The sequence below is a fragment of the Malaclemys terrapin genome, chromosome 6, assembly GCF_027887155.1.
Source record: "Malaclemys terrapin pileata isolate rMalTer1 chromosome 6, rMalTer1.hap1, whole genome shotgun sequence".
Taxonomy (NCBI): domain Eukaryota; kingdom Metazoa; phylum Chordata; order Testudines; family Emydidae; genus Malaclemys; species Malaclemys terrapin.
This window is the reverse complement of record NC_071510.1, coordinates 90702847-90727345: the sequence shown is the minus strand read 5'-3', so window position 1 is coordinate 90727345 and position 24499 is coordinate 90702847. Positions and strand designations below refer to the sequence as shown.

Below are 24499 nucleotides of genomic sequence, written 5' to 3'. Positions count from 1 at the left end.
AAGATGGGGATGCATTGGTTAGAAGTAACGGAAGAGGAGAAGGACCTAGGGGTCCTTGTAGACCGCAGGATGACTATGAGTCGACAATGTGACGTGGCAGTGAAAAAAGCCAATGCGGTCTTGGGGTGTATTAGGCGAGGTATATCTAGTAGGGATAAGGAGGTCCTGCTTCCGTTGTATAAGGTGCCGGTGAGACCTCATTTGGAGTACTGTGTGCAGTTCTGGTCTCCCATGTTTAAAAAAGATGAACTCAAACTGGAACGGGTGCAGAGAAGGGCGACTAGGATGATCAGAGGAATGGAAAACCTGTCGTATGAAAAGAGATTAGAGGAGCTTGGGTTATTTAGTCTGACAAAGCGAAGGCTGAGGGGGGATATGATTGCTATCTTTAAATATATCAGAGGGATAAATACAAGGGAGGGAGAGGAATTATTCCAGCTTAGTACTAATGTGGACACGAGAACGAATGGATATAAACTGGCCGTGGGGAAGTTCAGGCTTGAAATTAAACGAAGCTTTCTGACCGTCAGAGGGGTGAAATATTGGAACGGCCTTCCAAGGGAAACGGTGGGGGCGACGGACCTGTCTGGTTTTAAGATTAAGTTAGATAAGTTTATGGAGGGAATGGTTTAATGGTAAAACATAGTAGCCAAGGAAAACCAAGCAATGGTACGTAAATAGCATAATGGCCAACAAGGGTCAGGCTAGAGACTCTTGCCTACATGCTCAGGGTATTACTGATCGCCATATTTGGGGTCGGGAAGGAATTTTCCTCCAGGGTAGATTGGCTGAGCCTCTGGAGGTTTTTCGCCTTCCTCCGCAGCATGGGGCAGGGATCACTAGCAGGAGGGTCTCTGCCGATTGAGGTCACTAAAACACAGGATTGGGGACTTCAACGGCAGAGTCCTGGGAAGGGTCTTGTGGCCTGCAGCATGCAGGGGGTCAGACCAGATGATCATAATGGTCCCTTTTGACCTTAAAGTCTGAGTCTATGTAACAATTTCATTACTGTGTTTGGGAGACTGCACAGATGGTGGATTTACTTGGCTCAACTGCCAGTTCTTCAAAACCACCTACACAAGAACACAACCAGCGCACACAATAACCCCAAACACACATCCTCATTTGCCACCCACACAAATTCACACAATTCTCCCAGCACACCACAACCCACACACAAATCAACACAGCTATCCCAGCACAACCCACACATTTGCCCACTCTCTCTCACACTTACCATAAAACCATAGCCACAGATTATCATCGTGTTCAATTGTGACCAAGATTTGTGGTCTATTACCATCCAATTTTTAAGTTATCAGCCAGTTTTGGCTTTCCTACACACAGCTTTATGACAGGTTTCAGAGTGGTAGCCATGTTAGTCTGTATCAGCAAAAAGAACGAGGAGTACTTGTGGCACCTTAGAGACTAACATACAGTATTTATTTGGGCATAAGCTTTTGTGGGCTAAAACCCACTTCATCAGATGCACGGAGTGGAAAATACAGTAGAACATGAAAAAATGGGGGTTGCCATACCAACTCTAACTTTTGTAGTGATAATCAGGATGGCTCATTTCAAACAGTTGACAAGAAGGTGTGAGTAACAGTAGGGGAAATAGTTTGTGAATTATCCCTCTGATGGGCTTTCAGCTACTAGTTATTTAAATTTGACAAAATATTACTCCCAAAAAGCTGCACAGCATATATTTTTTTAAAATAAAATAAACAAGTACTTACCTCTAGAATATCATTTTATACTTATTGTATATTACTAGCTATGGCAACTGTACTTTGCCAGTTAATATATAATTTTGGTCTTAATGTCCAAACAGAAACATATATTTATGTGGTATATAACAACTTAAATGAGATGATTATTCTCTCATTTCATTTACATGGAAAGATGAGAGATACTCTATCTACCATGTTTCTGATGGAAGGACAGGGTCCTAAATTATGTTTTTAAATCAGGCCCATATCTAATGTGCTACAGTATCTCAGAAAAATGTGCAGGGATTTCTTACAGTTACTATCATAACTTGAATTAACTCTTGAATTCCTCTTTCATATTAATAGTAAAGCACAACATATTGGGAGACATAGACATATTTGTAACATTATTTAACAGAATACCAGGTACAGCGAACAAATATTTGTGCATCTCAGCAAGGAATTATTTTTAACATATTTTTCCTACCGTGATACATTAAACACTTATTTGTCCAAAGTCACTTTTTTTAAAAATAGCAAGCCATGTTTTTCCTTCTCTGTGAATAGACATAATTACTACATTACTGCTCGCCGACATTTTGTTTTAATCTACATTACTTCTGCTTATATAAATATACAGGGCACTTTTTCTTGTGGTTAGTGTTTGTTGGGAGCAAACACAGATTTGACAGAAGCCAACTGTGATTTAACATTTTAACAGAGTAATGTTTAGTGTTGTGTTTATGTAAGAAATTGTAAAGTAATCCAGTTTGTGGGGAAAATAGAAGATAAAGTAACTACACAGCCATAAGAAACTGGTTTGAGGGTATGTCTACAACAGCAACTAGACATGTGCAGCTGGCCCCCCGTCAGCCGACTTGGGCTCGTGCTGCTCCATTGCTGTGTAGGCTTCTGGGCTCAGGCTGGTGCCCAGGCTCAGGACTCTGTGGGGTAGGAAGGCCCTAGAGCTCTGGCTCCAGCCCAAGCTGGGAAGTCTACACAGCAATGAAACAGCCCCACAGCCCAAGCCCCGCAAGTCCGAGTCGCAGGTTTTTCTTTGTTGTGTAGACAGACCCTGAGTTAACTCTTCTCTCTCAGAAGAGGTTTTGAGCTAACACTGAAATGAGAGACTAATACGTAGGACCCTACCAAATTCACATCCATTTTGGTCAATTTCATGGTCACGGAATTTTAAAAATTGTAAATTTAATGATTTCAGCTATTTAAATCTGAAATGTCACTGTGTTTTAATTGTAGGGGTCCTGACCCAAAAAAGAGTTGTGGGGGATCACAAAGATTATTGTGTGGGGGAGGGTTTGTGGTATTGCTACCCTTACTTCTGCACTGCTTCTGGTGGCGGCGCTGCCTTCAGAGCTGGGCAGCTGGAAAGCGGCAGCTGCTAGCTGGGAACCCAGCTCTAACGGCAGAGCCGCTGCCATCAGCAGCACAGAAATAAGGATGGCATGGTATGGTATTGCCACCCTTACTTCAGCACTGCTGCCTGCAGAGCTGGGCCCTTAGTCAGCAGACACCACTGTCTGGCCACCGACCTCTGAAGGCAGCGCAGAAGTATGAGTGGCCATTCCACATCTCCCCTAAAAAAAACATTGCAACCCCCCTGCAACTCCCTTTTGGGTCAGAACTGCTAGTTTGAGAAACACTGGTCTCCCCTGTGAAATCTGTATAGTATAAGGTAAATGCACACAAAAGACCAGATTTCACAGCCCGTAATGTGTTTTTCATGACCGTGAATTTGGTAGGATCCTACACAGGTATAAGAAAAGATGATAAAAAGTTTTATGTACAGCCAGTGTAACAGAGAAGCTGTATAGTGTGCCGCTGGAGGTGACTGCAGTGACCCACAGGGTCAGGGTCTCACTGATTGCCATATTTGGGGTCAGGAAGGAATTTTCCCCTGGGTCAGAAGGGCAGAGACCTGGGGGGGTTTCACCTTTCTCTGCAGCACAGGCCATGGATCACTTGCAGGTTTAAACTAGTGTAAATGGTAAATTCTCTATAACTTAAAGTCTTTAAACCACGATTTGAGGATTTCTGTAACTCAGCCACAGGTTAGGGGGCTATTTCTGGAGTGGGAGCATGCAGGAGGTCAGACGGATAATCCATGAGGGTCCCTTCAGACTTTAAAGACTGTAAGTGCATCCTGATGTGCTTTTCACTTGTAACGGATCACCACTTATGCGTGCTTGCCTTCATTAAGATGTGTTAGCTCCATCTGCAGCAGGATGGAAAAGCTCTATCCACCCGTGTTCAAGGCAATCACCCAAGCCACTGTATTCCTGTTCCTCTTTACAACCAGGAAGCCTTCTGTTGGGTTAAAATGCAAAGCAGGTGCTTAGGCCTAGCTAAACACAGGCCACCCAACTGACTCCAGTTCCCCTAACCTCTGGCTCTGCAGACATACCCTATGTTAGCTGCTGAGGGCTGACAGCGAGGCTCAGGGGCCCTGTACACTCAACTAGGGTGACCACTCACCAAGGGTGAAAAATCGGGACAGGGAGTGGGCAGTAATAGGCAGCTATATATGAAAAAGACCCCAAAATCGGGACTGTCCGTATAAAAGCGGGACATCTGGTCTCCCTACACTCGGGTAGAAGGGGACATTCGAGGCCCCACCCCAGTTTGTACCACCACCCTGGAGCCTACTGCATCACCCCTGCCTGTGGAGCTGCGGGCTCATGCATCCGGCCGCACCAGCGGCCAGGTCTATGCCGTGCAGTGGGTCTCTCCGTGTTCCCACCCCGTGGTGGGGGCGCCGCAGCTCCGGGGCGGGCGGCTGGACGTAGGCTGTATTGGGGGAGTGCAAGGTGGGGGCAGGGCCGCTGTGGTCGGGCTCCGACGGCCAAAATTCCGCGACACGCGCTAGCGCTGCACCCCGCGCGCTGGACCCCTTCCACTGGGCCCCAGCAGCGCGAGGCCCACCAGTGCCCTCGCCACACGCGTCTCGCGGGGCACAGCACCCGCCGGAAGGCCGGAGGCGGAAGCGAGCGCTTCCGGGGGCAAAGGGGCCGCGGCAAGATGGCGTCACCCATGGAGCTGAGTTGCTGGGGAGGAGACTGGGGGCTGCCGTCCGTGCACACGGAGTCCTTGATTGTCATGGTAACGGCCGGGGGGTCGACCCAATCAGCTCGCGGGAGGTGGGGAGGGGAAGTAGCTCGCGCCCGATCGGCTGGCGGACCTGGATGGCCCCAGCTGGCACCGCGCTGGGGGCGGTCGGGGAGGCTCTGCGGGGCGGCGCCGCCGCTGCAGATGCCCGTGAGCTACTGCCGGGCGCGGGGTCCTAGTTCCCGTCTCAGGTCTCTGCCTTCGGCGATCGCAAACGGCCTCAGCTCCCGTTGCAGCGCGGCCCCCGGCTAGAGCCCTGCCCGTGCCCTGCCCGGCTGCGGGAAATCCTGCCCCGCGCTGTGGCCGTTGAAATAACTCCGGGAAGCGGTTCCCTTCCATCACTGGCCTCTGTCTGACGTTGGTTACGGTTCATGCCGCCTGCCGGTTCCCTGATACCGAATGGCGTGTTATTTATACCTAGCACGAGACTCTGTGTTGGCTACAGGAAAGCGATGCTACCTTCCCTGGCAGGTGCTAGTGTCAGAGGTGAGCAGAAAGCCCATTAATTGAAGTGTAGCAACATTATTGTTCACTTCTGTGTCTTTGGTGATTGTTCAGTACGGAAAATTATTTATTTAAAACTATATGACAGTTTGAGGAGTTTACAACCTAAAATACTAATCCTGATATCCGATCTGCTTTGGTGGACTTTTACACCATTGCAGAGCTGCCCTGAAGTCATTGAGTCTGCACAGGTGAGATTGCATGGTCAGGAGGTAGGGAATTGCTGCCATGTCTTTTTCCATGTAGTCTCTAGAGCAGGGGTGGCCAGCCTGAGTCTGAGAAGGAGCCAGAATTTATCAATGTACATTGTCAAAGAGCCACAGTAATATGTCACCAGTCCCCCATCAGTGTTCCCCCTCTCCCCCCCCCCCAGCGTCTCCTGTCTAGCAGCCTGGTGGATCAGCACCTCCCCACACCTCTGATCAGCTGTTTTGCAGTGTGCAGGAGGCTCTGGGGGGGAGGGGGAGGATATTCTTAACTCATAGTTTCCTAGAAAAATTGGGACATTTAAAAATTATTCTAGCTAACCACCACTGCCTGAAACTGCCTAAACCAACCCTTTAGCAATTAATATAAATACAAGTTACAGCAAGAAATTTTAACTCTTAGCACAGAAAGATTAATGTTAGTCATCTGTCTGTTAAAAAATACACTGTGCATAATGAAGTTGAGATCATGTACTATGAACAACATGGCTACCCAGAAGTGCTCTAGCTTAGTGATATCAATTCTTAAAGAGATCAAATTTTTTTGGAAATGCTGACTAGAATTTTTAATGCAATTTTTATTGCAGGCTTATGCCAGATTTTCTGGTGCGCCAGTGAAAGTGAATGCTATTGATAACTCATGGAGAGCTCCAAAAGGTACTTCCTTTTGTAATTTTTTTTCCTGTGCACACTAGCCATTTTACAAATGAAGGACTGAGTTTGCAAATACTTGTATGTACATGCCAAACTTTTACACATGCGAGTAATCTATTTGACTTCAGTGGGTCTACTCACATTAATGAAGTTAAGCATGCATGTAAATATGTTTACAACATCAAGCCTGGAAATTGTATGACAATAAAGTGCTATCCGGAGGGTATAAATAGTATGTCCTGCATCACTATGTAAATTTGATACAACTCACAATCAACAAAACACTGAAACTGACTATACCTATAGTTTTGTCAAACACACAAAGTAAACAAATTGAACCAGAAAAAAATAAAATTTTTCTAATCTTTCAGCACAGTATAGCTAGAGGTTATTTGTTACTATTCAAAATAGTAGCCACAGAACTTTCAAATGGAAATTAGATTATCAAGTTACCAGTGTTCCTTTAAATTAGGTGTAATTTGGTTGGAAGATGAGTGTAAGCGTCAAGAAGTATAATTTGCACCAATCCGAATGTGCAAAACCATGCTGAATTTATTTGCACAAAGGTGGATTAAAAAGAGGGTGTATGGGAAATACAAATAAGAGGTGGGTTTAAGATGCTAGGGAAGCCTTTATTTTGGACCAGTTTATTTCCTTCGCCATTGGCATGTAAATTGCATTCCTTTTGCACAACCTCTGGAAACCAAATCAGTGCAAGTTAAACTAATTTGCCACTTCTACCTGTCACAGGATTAGGTTGTATATCACTTATATCCACACAGAAGTTGGCCCCTTATGACTTGTAGGGCCAAATTCATCCCTGGTATATCTCTTTGACTTTAGTGAATTACATCAGGAACTAATTTAACATATTTGCTCATAAAGTCTGTATTTTTTAACAAGTAACTATAAGGAAAGAACATTTTAAATTCATCTAATTCTCCAAAACTCTGGTTCAATGTCGAATAGAGGAGAATGATCACATCCCTCGATCTGCTGGCAATGCCCCTACTTATACAGCCCAAAATGCCATTAGCCTTCTTGGCCACAAGGGCACTCTGTTGATTCATATCCAGCTTCTCGTCCACTGTAACCCCTTGGTCCTTTTCTGCAGAACTGCTGCCTAGCCATTTGGTCCCTAGTCTGTAGCAGAGCATGGGATTCTTCTGTCCTAGGTGCAGGACTCTGCACTTGTCCTTGTTGAACCTCATCAGATTTCTTTTGGCCCAATCCTCTAATTTGTCTAGGTCCCTCTGTATCCTATCCCTACCCTCCAGCATATCTACCACTCCTCCCAGTTTAGTGTAATCTGCAAACTTGCTCAGGGTGCAGTCCATGCCATCCTCCAGATCATTAATGAAGATTTTGAACAAAACTGGCCCCAGGACCGACCTTTGGGGCACTCCGCTTGATACCAGCTGCCAACTAGACATGGTGCCATTGATCACTACCTGTAGAACCCAACGATCTAGCCAGCTTTCTATCCACCTTATAGTCCATTCATCCAGCCCATACTTCTTTAACTTGCTGGCAAGAATACTGTGGGAGACCGTATCAAAAGCTTTGCTAAAGTCAAGGAATAACACGTCCACTGCTTTTCCCTCATCCACAGAGCCAGTTATCTTGTCATAGAAGGCAATTAGGTTAGTCAGGCACGACTTCCCCTTGGTGAATCCATGCTGACTGTTCCTGATCACTTTCCTCTCCTCTAAGTGCTTCAGAATTGATTCCTTGAGGACCTGCTCCATGATTTTTCCAGGGACTGAGGTGAGGCTGACTGGCCTGTATTTCCCCGGATCCTCCTCCTTCCCTTTTTTAAAGATGGGCACTACATTAGCCTTTTTTCCAGTCATCCGGGACCTCCCCCGATCACCATGAGTTTTCAAAGATAATGGCCAAAGGCTCTGCAATCACAACCGCCAACTCCTTTAGCACCCTTGGATGCAGTGCTTCCAGCCCCATGGACTTGTGCTCATCCAGCTTTTCTAAGTCGTCCCGAACCACTTCTTTCTCCACAGAGGGCTGGTCACTTCCTCCCCATGCTGTGCTGCCCAGTGCAGTAGACTGGGAGCTGAACTTGTTCGTGAAGACAGAGGCAAAAAAAGCATTGAGTACATTAGCTTTTTCCACATCCTCTGTCACTAGGTTGCCTCCCTCATTCAGTAAGGGACCCACACTTTCCTTGACTTTCTTCTTGTTGCTAACATACCTGAAGAAACCCTTCTTGTTACTCTTAACATCTCTTGCTAGCTGCAACTCCAAGTGTGATTTGACCTTCTTGATTTCACTCCTGGGCTAACAGATGAGTTGTGTGTACAATGCCTGAGCAATATTTTTATACTCCTCCCTGGTCATTTGTCCAATCTTCCACTTCTTGTAAGCTTCTTTTTTGTGTTTAAGATCAGCAGGGATTTCACTGTTAAACCAAGCTGGTCGCCTGCCATATTTACTTTTCTTTCTACACATCAGGATGGTTTGTTCCTGCAACCTCAATAAGGATTCTTTAAAATACAGCCAGCTCTCCTGGACACCTTTCCCTATAAGATAGACTCTGTGGGCCAGCGGTCCCCAAACATTTTAAGGTCATGCCCCTGCTTCCTATAAATATAATCTGTATGCGCCCCCCTGGGAGCCGTGGCTGGAGCTGCAGCTGGAGCCGTGGCTGGGAGCAGAACTGGGGCTGGCAGCAGAGCTGCAGGTGGGAGCCTCAGGCCCCGGGGGCCTCAGCTGGGGGCAGGGCTGGGGCAGAACTGGAGTGGAACTGGGTGGCACTCCCTCCCCGCCCCCCGTGGGGGCTGGCCCGGCTGTGTCCAGGGCTGAGAGCAGAGCAACGGCTGGGAGACGGGGCCTTTGCTGGGGGCAGGTCTGGGTCCTGCAGAGCTGGAGGCAGAACAGGGCTGGGTGGCTTTCCCTCCCCGTCCTCCCAAGCAGGGCCGGCTCCAGGTACCAGCCAAGCAAGCTGGTGCTTGGGGCGGCAGCTTGTCGGAGGCGGTATTCCGCCCAATCCTAGGGCGGCACGGCCGCTTGTTGTTATTGTTCCGCTCCGGCTGCCCTGTAGGGGGCAGTGGCATGGAGGACGGGAGCGCCCTGCAGCAAGCCCAGCAGGGCAGCCCGCGTCCTTCCCTCCCAGCCTACCGGAGTGGTGCGGAGCCCTCCTGGCATGGGGCACGGTGGGAGGGGCCGTGTGGCAGTGCCCCGCTGAAGCCCTGGCCGCCCCCCTTTTCTCTCTCCCCCTGCTCCCTTCCCCTCCCTCCGCTAGCCTGGGCACATCTGTAGGGCCGGGAGTCCCCCTGCACCCTGGCTCCGGCCGCGCCGCAGGTTTTTTTTTTTGCTTTGCTGTTCTGGCCGCCGCGTTTTTTTTTTTTTTTTGCTTGGGGCAGCCAGAAAGCCAGAGCTGGCCCTGCTTCCAAGGGGGCTGGCCTGGGCCTCACCATGCTCCCTGGAATGTTTCTCCACGCCCCCAGAGGGGGACACACCCCACAGTTTGGGAACCACTGCTGTTGGCTGTCCCAGAGAGTTTACAACAGGGGTCAGCAACCTTTCAGAAGTGGTGTGCCGAGTCTTCATTTATTCACTCTAATTTAAGGTTTTGCTTGCCAGTAATACATTTTAACGTTTTTAGAAGGTCTCTTTCTGTAAGTCTATAATGTATAACTAAACTACTGTTTCAGAGTAGCAGCCGTGTTAGTCTGTATCCGCAAAAAGAAGAACAGGAGTACTTGTGGCACCTTAGAGACTAACAAATTTATTAGAGCATAAGCTTTCGTGGACTATAGCCCACTTCTTCGGATGCATATAGAATGGAACATATATTGAGGAGATATATATACACAGTTTATGCTCTCTGTATGTGTGTATATATATCTCCTCAATATATGTTCCATTCTATATGCATCCGAAGAAGTGGGCTGTAGTCCACGAAAGCTTATGCTCTAATAAATTTGTTAGTCTCTAAGGTGCCACAAGTACTCCTGTTCTTCTTTAAACTACTGTTGTATGTAAAGTAAATAAGGGTTTTAAAATATTTAAGAAGCTTCATTTAAAATTAAATTAAAATGCAGAGCCCCCCGCACCAGTGGCCAGGACCCGGGCAGTGTGAGTGCCACTGAAAATCAGCTCGCGTGCCGCCTTTGGCACGCATGCCATAGGTTGCCTATCCCTGGTTTACAATCTTAAACCCCAATCCTGCAATCTGGTGTGTTCAGGTGGACCCTCACGCCATTGTGAGGAGTCCCATTGAAGTCAGTGAGGTTCCATAAGGGTGCAGGGAACTGCCTGCTCAGATCAGCTTGTGGCCCTAGTTTAAGGCAAGGCATAACTGGGGGTTAAAACAAATGGGGGAGAAAGATGGGAGAATGGGCTAACAGACTAGTTATGTGTACAAGTTGTAGGTTTACAGGCTGAAATTTTCAAATAGGAATCTACAGTTAGGTACCTAAAGAAGTAGCCTGCCAAGCACCCACCATATCCCATTGACTTCAGTCTGACTGTGATGTGGTCCTATTTTTGTTTGGATTCTTTTTTGTGCTAACTATGGCCCTGATTCTGCAAACACACACACAACCTTAATGAAGTTCTTTGTTGTGTAAAGCTAAACACTTGCATCAGTGTTTGCTGGATTAGGGCCCATTTCAAATTAAACTGAAAGTGTCCGGTGTAAATTCTGTTGACAGTATAATTCTCACTTCTTAGGAGATGTGCCAGTGTTGATATCAGAAGACTCAGTTATTGCTCAGCCAGCAAAAATACTAAACTTCTTAAGAAAACAGGTGAGTCTCTAACTTGCTAAAGAGAAGTGTTGGGTTTAGTTCAGTTAATTTAATTTGCAACTTGTTTTTTTCTCTATCATGTAACGTTTCTACCTGTGTCCCAATATTTATCTATAAATATCCATATTTAGATGGTTTCTAATAACATGAAGCCGATTCTGCAACTCTTGCTTGCGTAGAGTAGCACCAGATCACTTCATTTTGACTACTCATAAGTAATTGCCTCTCAAGCATAAGTAAGGGTGGCAAAGTGTGGACCATGGTTAGCTGTTTAAGTAGGATTAACCTTAACCCTTCTAAGGTTTAAATATAAAACAAACAACAAAAGCTTCATTGAGCAGGCTGACCCATCCTGAGTTGTGTATTAAGTGTTCAAATAGCTAATCTTTTTCTAATGTTGCTGGTTTTTGTAGATCACAGTTTTATATCAAGTTTTTTTACATAACTGGATTACTCTAACAAAAATTTTTATTTTACTTTTAAACCGCTATTATTGTGAATCTGCTGTGGGGATTTTTTGGATAGCAAAACAAAGAAAATCTGGAATCATTTTTAGTGATGCACATTTTGGCAATGTACAGTTTTACTTTTGATGAGCTACGTCTAGAATGTTAAGTAATCTACAAAGGGTGGGAGTTGGTTTGTACAGTTTTTCCATCTTTATAATGTAGGAAGAGGGCCTAAAATGGTATTGTCTCTCTTTTTTTCCCCTGCTTTGTTTTTACATTAGAAATTCAGTTCCTGTCTAGCCTGGAAGAGTCTCTGATGACTGGAAAGTTAGTGATATTATGACATCAGAAGAATTAAGAGAGTGAAAGCTGAGAATTGGAGCTGGGAAAGGATTTTTAATCACACTGTTAAATAGGTGTCAAACCCAAGATTTTTAAACGTCAGTGACTAAGGAACCTCTTGGAGAAAAGACATCAGTTAGAGATTCAATACCTCTCTCTTTCCAATCAAGGTGTGAGAACTAACAATATGCATCCTCCAAGATACCCAAGAGGTCTTCCACAAAAACTGGGAACACTCCCAATATGTCTAAACTTGTCTCTTTTTGACCAAACAAACTTCCAAATCCTCTTTATACAAGACTGAAAAAGTGGGCACAAGACCCATTTAAAAAAAAAAAAATCTGTTGCAGGTCATCTTTTAAAAGGAACAAATATGTACCTGCATAATTTTGTGTGTATCTCTCAGCCTTCCGTTCTTTGAGACGTTTCTCACTTCTGCTCTAGAAACCAGGAATGGTACAGAATAGTTTATACACATATCCACTTCTCTTTTCTTTTCTTGGGCAGTGAACTATAAGGCTAAACGTCAGGGGTCAGATTCTGATCCCAGCTGACTTAAATGGAATTGATTTGTTGACTTCAGTAGAATTACTCAAATTTATGCTGGTTTAATTGAATCTAGAATTTGGTCTATGGTACCTTTAGCACTCAGACAGTATTTACATTTCTAAAACAGTAACTTTGAAAAATAGTGTTTTGGTTTACTCTTTATACATCACCATATGTGCATGAGGCTTTACAGAAAATTGAGAGCTATCTGCTGGAGGAGTTCAGTACAGTATTGGGACCCGAGTAATACTTTTTGCAGCTGTTTCACTCTGCTGCTGCTTGGAAAGCAGTTAAAGGCAGGCTATTTTTCTGGGCCTTCCTCCCCAGTGGAGGCTGAGGATACTGGGAGCAGTAGAGATTGGGCAGGGAGAGGTTTAGCGTAGTGGGTATTGGTGATTAAAGGAAGGAAATTTCAGTAGCTATACATTTTCCATTCTTAGATTGCAGGACTTAAAATTATTTTGGTTACTCGACCTGCTTAATAACTGTTTAGCTCTACAGAAGTCACCAGTTGTGGGACTTCTTTTCTGTGTGAGAATTTTCATGTGACACTATGTGTGTGTTGCATGTGTGTTTTTTAACTTGACAGAAGTACAATGCTGATTATGAACTATCTGCAAAACAAGGAGCTGACACACTGGCATACATTGCACTGCTTGAAGAAAAACTGCTTCCTGCTGTGGTAAGCATCTACAAACATAAAATGATGGTCAAGAGAAAAAGTGATTAATAATTAAATAGTGCCTAATGTGAGACATTTTAAAGGAACTTGGTTTCCAGAAAGAGGGTAATGAACGCTTTCAGACACCAAATGGAGCAGGCTATACATTATTAGTAAATATTTGTATCTGTGAAGGTGTTAGGCAGCATGCATTGCTCCAAATGGATTCTTATGGGAGATGGTCATTGGTGTTGACTGTGGAGATGTAGCAGTCACACCACAGTTATGACTGCAACTTACTTCCTTTTTTACGCCCAATTTTGACAGTACTTCTAACTGCTTCCAAAAAACTGGGGGGGCAAGGGATCTCTGAGACACTCTTTTTAAAATGAACTATACCTATTTTTCCTTTATTTTCTTTCTAAGTGCAACTTTTTTGGAGAAACTGTGTCACAAAAACAATTTATACTAGTGTGACATTTTGGAGCTCACCCAGACCAGTAAGGGGTTCTGTCACTATCTCTCCTGTAACCTTGGGGTGCCTTAATGCTGTGCTGCTATGTCTCCGATCCCTGACACCAATAGCCTGCCCATAAGCACAAGGTCTCACCCTGGCTTCCACCAGCCCAGTTATTCACTGCAGGGTGACACCAATGGCCCTTCCAGTCCTGAGTGTCCCAAATCTGTTCTCTCCAAGTTCTTAAGTACCAGACTTTTGCCCTCTGATTCATCACCCCTGAAGGCATTAACCAGGGCAGGCAGTGAGAGAACCCCTTACTGGTGTGCATGGTTCCCCAAAATGTGTCAACTAGAAATTTCAGATTTGTTTTATTTAGTACTCCCGAATGAGATCTGGCATGCCTGACTATTTTTGATAATGTCAGGGGCATAACTGTAGAGTTCTTTATAATGGATTTTTGGAACTTCTCAAGATATGCTGGTATAAAGATGTGCTGGCAGAGTCTGTAAATGCTGTCAGCTGAACTGCCCAAGTTTAAGAGAAGTTACACATGTGCCTCTAAAGACTTGATTTAAAGACTGTTTTGTCATATGTTCTATTAAATAACCTGTGTTCCCTGTACATCACATCTAGAATTGTAATAAAATATCTTTCTATCAGAAAGCAAAATAACTATCCTTAGCAAGCTTTCATGCAATATAGATATTTTTTTCTGAAAACTACTTTAAGATACAGTTCGGGCTTTAAATAGGTATCAGTTGTATTTAAACGTGAGTCTTGTACTTATTTAAAAATGTAAAAGCCTACACATTCGAAGTTAAGGTTCTCTAACAACCTTAACTCTGACTCTATTAATATCCATATTCTAACAGACCACCAGTAGCCTCCATACCTCAGTCACATCTACCATAGGCCACAAGCCCTCACCAACATACTGTGAATTACAGTAAAGATGTAGAACTCTTTAGCTGCTAGGATTACCTCTCTATTGAAGTTGTATGACTTTGGCTCCAGTTTGTACAGGAAACCATTACCTGCCATACTATAGGTCTACCAAATCTCACAGACTGGTGCTGATTCTAACCTAGCCTCTTCACCTTCATCTACTTCCCGAGAGCAATAAACACCAATATCTCTCTCAGCCCACTTAGTTCTGTAACTGTCTCAAACCCATTCCCCCATTTTGTTCCTCAGTGAAGGATATAGTGTGTGATAGTGATATTATAGTGATATAATCTTTTCCTGTGACATCAACACTGCTCAGTAAGATGAGTGAATGATCTATAAGATCAGTCGTTGATTTATTTAGATCCTTCACTTTGAATGTTATGCATTAACTACAATGTCCTAATGTCTTAATTTAATAGGAGCATAGTTACAGCCTTAACTGTCTCTTAATGCCTGGTGTGTGGGAATATAATTTAGTAAGGAGCCTGCTTGCTTTTTTTAATACTATGAAAATTCCTATTATATGTGTAACAGAGAACCTTACGCAGTCTTTATGAAGAAAAACATAATGTTTTCATTAGAATTCCTATTAACTCTTGTTCATGTTCTTCACTATGTTGATACAGCTGCACACGTTCTGGGTCGAGGCAGAAAATTACTGTACTGTGACAAAGCCGTGGTTTGCTTCAAGGATTCCATTTCCATTGAGTTTGTATCTACCTGGGAAGATGTCCAGGGAAGCACTTAACAGGATCCTGCTGACGAGGGGAGAGCCTCCACTATACAGTTTGAGTGAAGTAGAAGCACGGGTATGCTTTGCTTTATGAGTAACGTAGGTCACAAATTGGTACTGACAAGGGGAAGAACTGAAATGGAGACTTACATTGTGTAATGATAAACGCTGTTCTGCATACTAGTCTTCCCACTTTTTATTGCTCTTAGGTCAATTTTTCTCTTGTTAGATATACAGAGATGCCAAGGAGTGCCTAAATCTTCTATCAAACAGATTGGGAACATCTCAGTTTTTCTTTGGAAATATGTGAGTGTAAACCTTTTTATGATTGATAGTCATCTCACATATTGCATGCTCTAACATTATTGATTATGAATGTCTCATGCTGCTCCACAAGAGGTTCATGTTTAACATTTATCTTTGGAGGTAAGATCTGAAGATAAATGTATATGTTATAAGGAAACATAGTACTTCAGTGTCAAAGTCTATTCAGACAGGAGTCTTGGTGAACCAAAGATGATAATTTTTCACTAGAACCTTCTGTGCTTTCTCACTTACGTATATGTCTTTTGCTGGTGATGGCCATTGCTTGAACAAGATAATTAAAATCAGGCCCATCCACTTTAACTGTAGCAAACTCCCAATTTTGGCCACATCATGCTGCCTCAATCCCCAAGTGTGGAAGGCCCTAAATACAGTAGACCCACAGGTCTACTGTGCAGGTGGACATTCCATGTGTGCTAGCTCAGCAGCTCTCTCCAAAGTAGTTCTGGGGGATTTGGAAGCAGGAAAAGGGAGGGGCAAAGGCGTGGTAGTTATCTAAATCAATGCAGTGATCCCCCCACACTTAGTCAACTGCTGCCTACTTCTATTTATGGGCTGTAGTGCTGGATGTACTAGTGCTCTGTGGCCTGTGAGCGGATTCTGTTTCCCTGCATAAAGTTTGTTCACTTGGTCTCTGCACAGAAGACCAGACTGTTCCAGAGGTGGTGCAAGAAATGGTTTGTAATGTGACTTGAACGCCTACCATACATGGAATCAGGGCTGAATTTTAATTCTGAAATTATGCTGCTTGAGCTTGTAGGGCCCTCTCAAATTCAGAAGCTGTAAAGTCAGAGAAGTGCACCCAGCTGATGGTGTGATGGAGTCCCGGAATAATTGGTTAAATTGTGCTTTACATTTTTTTGGTGTGTGCTCAGAAAGTGGTTTATGGAGTATGGCATTGTTAATGTTTTGTCTGTTTTTACATTCTCTATAGGCCTACAACCTTAGATGCCTTTGTATTTGGTTTTCTTGCACCTCTTTATAAAGTGCACTTCCCTAGAGTCCAATTACAAGAGCACTTGAAACAGCTTTCCAACCTGTGTCGCTTCTGTGATGACATCCTGAGTGGCTACTTTAGACTTAACGTTACAGGTAAGTCATATTTGTTTTTCTTCTTTAACATGTATACTATATTCAAAAGAAGGATGCCTCTTTCCATTGGATGCCAAATTGAAACTATATTAGTCAGTTACAAAGCTACAACTTTGGCCTGTGGCTTTTCATGTTGAGGTTGTGGAGAAGAAATTAAGTCATGATCAGTTGTCAAGTTGTATAGTAGGATAAAGTAATGCTTTGGAACAGTGGAGTGACAACAGCACTTGTTTAACATTTTTAAGTAGCTTCTCCTGCCCCTTACTCTTATCGTATATTATTTGGAAATGGGAACAAATCTACATTTGTTATTCTGATGTATGAAACTGAGAAACTGGATTGTTCCTCTTCTTCATCTTTGTTCCCGCAGCCTAAACAGACATCTCCTTTGGGTTAAGAAGATAACTTAAGTCTATATGGCCAAATTTGGTGGTCCTTAAATTGCGTAGGTCTCCCACTGACATTGGGGGAGGTTTTGCTCAATAATGGATGACAGCACTTGGCCCTTATTTACCAATTTTTCCTCCTGTATTTAGAATCTGTCCCTTCAAAGTCAGATTTCTTTTCCTTTTCTAGAAAACAACCTACCAGTGTAAGCCACACCAAGACCCATAGTGTGCGTCTTTATCCCTCCTCTAGTGACTAGATCATGTAAGAGGTTTGAGTTTGCTACTGCTTCCAATGGATCTGGTCCTTTAACTGAAGCAGTAGAGTTTCATGCTTTTAGATCCAGAGATCCCAGCTTCAGTCCTGCAGATGACCCAACCCGAGGCATCAGTACACCAGCATTTCATGTTAGGATGTAGATATAAACACAGTACTGACAAAAACTCAAAAAGCCAGACTGATATTGCCTCTTCTGATTTGCCAGCTGATATAGTGTTAGATGTGTGTGTGTTGTGGGGGAGGTTTCCCTTTCTTTGGAAGGCTGAGGGAAAGGATAGAAGGCATGGAATATATCTGGGAAGGAAATGGGTACTCTTGCATTACAGTAGATAAAGGGTTACCAATGTCAATTGTACAAGAATAATCCCGTCTAGTCAGTCTAAAAATCCTACATAAAATATCTAATGACTTGGGATGGGGAAAGGAGAAGAGGAGAGTTCATAACTTCTCAACCACTTTGGACAAGTTAAGATTAGCATTGAATTTTGAAGACTAAAGGCTTGTCTACACTAGGGGGTCTCAACCTTTTTCTTTTTGAGGCCCTCCCCTCCACCCCAAAATGCTATAAAAACTTCACGGCCCAACTGTGCCACAATAACTGGTTTTCTGCATGTAAAAGTCAGGGCCGGCGTTAGGGGGTAGCAACCAGGGCAATTGTCTGGGGCCCCACGCCACAGGGACGCCACCAAAGGTACATTGTTCAAATTCAACTTCATCCCTGGCTGGTGGGATTCAGGGCCCTGGGCTTCAGCCCCATGCAGTGGGGCTTCGGCTTTCTACCCCAGACCCCAGCGAGTCTAACACTGGCCCTGCTTGGCGACCCCCCCCCTGAAATCTGCTCTTGGCCCCCCAGGGGTCCCCGGACCCATGGTTGAGAACCACTGGTCTACACTACTGCTTAAATTGATGTAAGTTACGTCACTCAGGAGTGTGAAAAAACTGCCCCCCCCCCCGAGCGATGTAACTTACATCGACTTAAAGCGGTGTTTACACCGCACTATGTTGGCAGGAGACGCTCTCCCACTGGCATAGCTTCCTCTTCTTGTTGAGTTGAGTAATTATGTCGATGGGACAGTGCTCTCCTGTCGACGTAATGAATCTTCACCAGACGTACTACATCGGCACCACAGCAGCACCAATTTAGCACAGAAGTGAAGACAAGCCCTAAGTATTTGACTATTGCAAATCTTGCTTATGGCTTTAACTTTGCTGTCAAACTTCTGTGCAAATGGCTTCTTTATGGCTAGATGGAGTAAGGAAAAGAATCACAATTTTTTTTAATTAAGGGGGGATCCTGAAACTTTCTTTCGTTGTTGTAACATGAGGACGTGGTTTTTAAAGGGTTGAAAACCACTTAATCCTTGCCTTTAAAGCATGTCATGAATTAGCAGGGTATACCTATATCTACATAGGAGTTCAGGTTCAGGATTTCAATTTGGAAACAAAAGGCTACAACGTTGTCTGCAATACAAAGTGTTTCTTTATTAAAGACCTGTTTATAGGGGTGAAAAACTGCATGATCTTTCTGTCCAAACAAGCTTTGCAAGAGACTTGTGAAGCTCTTCTAAATTTCATTTCAATCTTCATCTTTCTGCTTTGATGCTTTAGGCTTCTCTCCATCTGGACAGGATACGGTAGATGCAAATCTACAGAAACTCACACAGCTTGTAAATAAGGAATCCAACTTGATTGAAAAGGTTATTTCTCTTCAGTCTTTATTTTCCATTAGTTCTTGTGACTTCATTGTTGTTCCCAGTTATTCTTGCATATTGGGGCCTGGTCTACACTACAGATTTATGTCGATGTAAGGTAGTTTATGTTGACCTAATTCTGTAAGCATTTACACTAAAATGTCACTCCCACCAATGTAACTCACCCATTACACCGACTTCCTAACTCCACCTCTGTGAGAGGTGTAGCGCTTAAATCGATGTAGTTAGGTTGACACAGTGCCAGTGCATACATTGACTGTTGCTGCCTTTCAGAAGCTGTCCCACAATGCCCCACGCTGACAGTTAAAGTGGTGCAAGTGTTCCAAGTGAGGACACGCACCGCCAACATAAGGAGCACAGTGTGGCTGCGTAAAACCGATTCAATTACTGTGGTGGCTGTACGTCGATGTAAATTAGGTTGACCTAATTTTGTAGTGTAGACTTTCCCTAAATAATCATTAGAATTTGCACTTTAAAGTTACTTCTTTCCTTGTTTCTTTGCTAAGGCATTAATTTACATAGAAAAATATTAACATAATGTCATAATTCAAAATAAACCAGTAACAAATTCTTGTTCTTCCCGAAGTAACTGTTTCATTGTATTCAAAGCAGTACTGTTGACAAAGGAAATACTGTGTGTTCAAATGTTGAAGGATAACACAACATATTAATAGGAGTATGTATTATTTGTGATGCAGTAGCACCTACAGGCCTCATTCCAGGATCAAGGCCCCATTGTGCTAGTCACTGTACACACATGTAAAATACACAATCCCTGCCTCCAATCTTGTCATCTTCCAAAGACTAATGTCAGCAGTTTTCTTTTGAATAAATGCTGTTCACCAACAGAATTTGGTTAACTATGTCCCTATTAATAATCCAGACTTCTCCCTGAATTAAGGAATTGGTAATGAGAGAGGCAGCTTTTCACTGTTAGGCCTGCAGTTCAGATAATCCATCTGAACTAGAGACCAAAAGTCCTTCCCATGTAACTGTTCAGGGCCTTGTGTGAATAGTCTTGGCAATCTAGAGATGTCCACATCATCAAATCTGCTGCAGTCTGACACTACCCCTTTTGTTATGGTTTCTGTTATCACCACTTAAATCGGCAACTGACAAAGTTTTTTTCATGGTGTCCCCTAAGATGTGGAACTTGCTCCGTATGGACATCCATTTAAGCCCTTTCCTTTCGGTTTGAAGACCCAAAGACCCTTCTATGTAACTACTTGTTATCCCCTGTCTAGGAACAGTCCTTCTTTCCCCTACTCACCCTGTATTTTTAATCCCATATTTGTTCCCTCTAATGCTTGTTGGGTTCTTTTTTTTTTAGTTAATGGGTGAGTCAGAAGTTCCCCAGTCTGTCCTGTACTTGGTAAAGGGCACTTGTTTCCAAGGCTCTCTGTCAGAACCTTTCATAAGAACTAAATTACTGGGGAAAATATTTGAGGACACCAAGTATATTAATTCTCTAAAAAATGCTACCCAGATTTTACTGAAAATAACATTCAGAGAAAAATGTCAATGTATCAAATGGTTTGTTCATGAATAATGTGGAGAATTTCCTGCATTAGGTATTGATTGTAACATATTTGATGGACTTTATGCACTGTTCTATGTGGAGTGTTTCAAATTCCATTTATTTCTTCTGGGAAGTTAAAATCCTTTTATTCAGAGATTGCTTTTAACCTGTCTTTGAAAAGATCTTATCACGCTCTTTTAGCAATATATTTTATAAATCATTAGCTAATTGAAATTCCCCCAACTCCTTTGCAGCTTCAGGTGCTGAGCAGGTTAATGCACCAGTTGAATTTGGCAGCTTTATGACTTTTGATCCAACAGAATTTGGCTGTCATAAAACTTCGGTACTTCCTTGGAGAAGGTGAGCCACAGCATTCCCTCAATGCTCCCAGTTAGATGATTCAAGGAAGAGCCCACATAACTGTCCCACCTCTTATCTGTCATGATATAAATAGCTATCTCAGCACAAGCAGGAGTTTAGGGATGAGAGAGGAACTAAAGCATCCCTTATGACCAGGGCTGAGAGCAGAAATAGCAGGGTGAGACCACTCACAAAAACTTTCATGACTGGAACCTCGTATGCAGGCTCTTGGCATGCATCTGTGTTCTTCTGTATGCCAGATTCAGCTTCCATTTTGTTTCCTGCAGATGGATGACAACCTTCGTAAGAGTCCTCAACATCCCCCTCGGAAGTTGACAACACTCAAACTTAGTGCAGCAGGAGATGAAAGCAGTTCATTGAATCGCTTGTCGCCCTGACAGCCTGTGTTGCCATGTACGTGTGTTTGCCTTCAAGTAATCTGAACTTCACAGTAATTCTTTACATAAATGCGGTCTGACAAGGGGATGAATCACTAAATATGGTATAAAACCAATAAAACATCCCGTGCTGTCTATTCCTATAGTCCAGTGAACTAACACTAAGTTAAACAATGTACTGTATGAAATTGCCTTAACTTCTGGAGATTTCTGCCTTTTAGGCTAGCACATTTGTCGACTAAGATTTCATTTTACTTTTAAGATTTTTGGTTTTACTGTAACCATGTTATAGGTTGACCAGGTTGCTATACACTAGTGTAGCTACTTAATCATCACTTCTAGCATTTTTCTAGATTTTAGCAGATTACCAAATTCAGTTCTAAAATGGGTAGGCAATGAGATTATCTTTGATGGCAGACAAGAACTGAAAGTAATGAGGGGTGTTGGCCATTTGTTAATGTGCTTTCACAAATAATGTATTGTGTATGTCTTATATTTTAAGAGTATGTATCTTTTAAAAGTCACATTGCACTGCTAGGAGGCACAGTGACCAAATGTACTAGAACATCACCTCTGAACCTTTATTGAGATCTGGCCTTCGTCAAACAAGTTTCATCAGCCTACTGGATAGCCATGCTACAAAATCACAGCACAAACTATAGTATAAAAAGATTGGCTGTGTTGGTTCAACAAAGGCAAAAGACCAGACTAGCTGGTCTGGACTGAAGTGCATTGGTTAGGGTTGTGTGAAGAAGCTTGCACATGCCTTTTTACTTTATACTGCTGGCCAGTCTCTAACAAGTCATCAGTGTCTCACTTTTATAAGCACTATAATTCACCCACAAACTAAAACAAAAGCCATCTAATCTTATTCCTTGATCAAGTCCTTGAGAGCGTCACACTGCAGATTCTTCATTGAATTGTTAAGAGATGCACATGTAATTATGTTTCCTCTTAGCAGCACTGTCAGTTCTAGAAATCCAGATAATTCTGAAATGTTATGTTGACAGATGCTTTATTAATGATATCATCAGATTACTAAAAATGCTCAGCCAAAATGGGAGCTGCTTTTCGTCAAGTGTTAATTCAAGATTTCATCTTAGATAGAGATGATGCAGACGGGTATATGTGCAAGATTACTGCTAACTTTATTTGCCAAGTCAAACTAAGAAGTCTCTTGACATTTTTCTTCTCAACTATTTCCAGTGTTCAGTATATGTAGATAAACTATTTATACAGACAAGACTGTGGGTTGTGTAAATACTGTACTTTATTTGATCAGCAAGGAATGTAATCTTAACTTTAACATATCTTGTTATTTATAAATAAAATGTTGGGTCTCCAGTGGACACGTGGAAATAACTTTGTTACATGCTACTTCTAGAATGTTTTAGCAATTTGAGACATACTGAAACCACACACAATAATTGAATAAAATAACTTTCATGTACATCCCTAGGGTTGAATTTTTTTATTGTCTGCATCTTGATGAGATTTAGAATGAGATCATGTTGCATAATTTCTCCAAAGTTCTTTCATAATCTAACAAATGTAATTGTGAAGAAAAGTATAACTTGATTAGTCTGTTTTGTGAATATGCATGTTTTCCCTTTAAAACTTTATTTTGTAAAATAGTTGATCTCTTGCTTTGAGATTAAAGGGGTTTTTGAAGCACTTCTTATTCAGAACTAAAAGTTTGTGTTTGAGGTAAAGTTTCCTATGGAAGGGTTTGCATATGATCTATGAAACACTTCTACAGAGTAATGAAAGGGAAGCTTAATTGGCAGTTGGTAGAACAAGAGGGATCACGATAGGTAGATTTGTATATTACGTCATAGATTTTGTTTAAATTATAAGCTTTTTTGAATAATTTATTTTTTTTATATTATATATATATATATATATTTATTTATTTATTATCAAGGCTCCTCCAATCTGATTAAATCTGAGTACTCTTATTGTTAGAACCCCTTTGGCCAGACTGGAATCAAGCCCCATTTAGTCTTAATTTAACAATTAGTTAATATTAATATTAAGGGTTTGTATTTAGTGACTACTCATTCCAGTCAGTGGCCAATTGTTGTTAAATCTTTTGTGCAGACCAATATTTAAGCAATGTAACTCAAATGTAAAAATAAACTTTATGTGGAAATCTTAACCTCTGGTATGAAGACAGACATCAGATTATGTGTGCGCTACACGTAGGTGGTGGGCAGAGTTTGATGAATCAGTTGTGTCATTCAGTTACTGCCTCAGGCTCGGTCTGAGAATGAAAATGGGTGGGCCTGTGAAGTCACAATGCAGTTCTGTGTGAACTAAGGTATATAGTTTGGTGTGGATGTCAAGTTTTTAAATATGGCTTGTGTGTATAGGTCCTTTTGAAAACAAAAAACAAAAATAAAGCAAACTTTTCTGTAACTTTCTCTGTTCGAATTGCAGGGACATCTGTAATATCCTAACGAAATAAGATGAGAAGTATAAAGAATGAGCTGCTGTAAATGTGCTCTATTTAAGGCTTCAAAGGCTAACTTTTAAAATGGTCTTTATTTATTTTTGCCGAAAATCTTAGTGGGATATAGCATGTTCTTATAAATAATTGCATTTTTATAAAGTTACAGCACATATGCCAAAATGGCTTAGAATGGTATTAAGAAAACCACTCAAATTATTTTATTTCTGGTTAAAATAGTTTTTCAGACTCTCAAAATATGTACCTCTCTTACTCAACATTACTATTATTTTTGGCATTCCAGTGGAAACCATTTATAATGGTATTTCTTATACATAATATCAATAAAAAATGTTCTGTTATATATTTAAAACCTTGTTGCTGTAGATCAAATACTCTTTGCTGATCTAAGCTATTGAAAGAGCTGTTAAACACACTGGCCTTGTCTAAGACATATTACTTAATGACATGTTAGATTTAGAATGTACTGATGTAGACCCCAGTTTATCAAAGCACTTAAGCATGTACTTAAAAGCTAAGCCTGTGGCTAAGTGCTTTGCTGAATTGGGGCCGTAGATCACAATCCTGCAAGGTGCTAAGCAACTCCTGTGAGGTGCTGAATTCTCTCAACACTCACTGACACGTCTCACAGAAGTGCTGAGCATGCTGCAGTATTGAGCCCTTGTTCATAAAGGTTGGACTCGATACAGAGCAGGTTTAGGCATAGACACTTACGCTGAGACTAGTTGCAACAAGCGCTAAAAAACTTTAATGTTAAATTGCTTAAAAACATTTTCTCACTTGACAATGAAAAATCCACGTAAAGAACTGATGGCCTTAGGCTTGTACTTATTTTCCTCTCCTTCTCA

The 24499-nt window shown here is 42.4% G+C and overlaps 1 protein-coding gene across 2 annotated transcripts; it reads left to right on the top strand.

Annotated features, from left to right (window-relative positions):
* Positions 1-3819: 3819 nt before the first annotated feature.
* Positions 3820-22633, top strand: MTX3 (metaxin 3). 2 transcript variants are annotated; one of them, XM_054032836.1, is made up of 10 exons: positions 3820-3862; positions 5257-5321; positions 6133-6202; positions 10892-10968; positions 12898-12990; positions 15004-15186; positions 15340-15416; positions 16369-16526; positions 18801-18889; positions 21071-22633. In XM_054032836.1, exons 1-10 carry the CDS (start codon positions 3835-3837, stop codon positions 21179-21181), a joined length of 951 nt encoding a protein of 316 aa, XP_053888811.1. In that variant the 5' UTR covers positions 3820-3834; the 3' UTR covers positions 21182-22633. The 2 variants fall into 2 exon arrangements, with proteins under 2 accessions (XP_053888811.1, XP_053888812.1); XM_054032837.1 differs by lacking the exons at positions 3820-3862; positions 5257-5321 and adding an exon at positions 4744-4829.
* The last annotated feature ends 1866 nt before the right edge of the window (positions 22634-24499 follow it).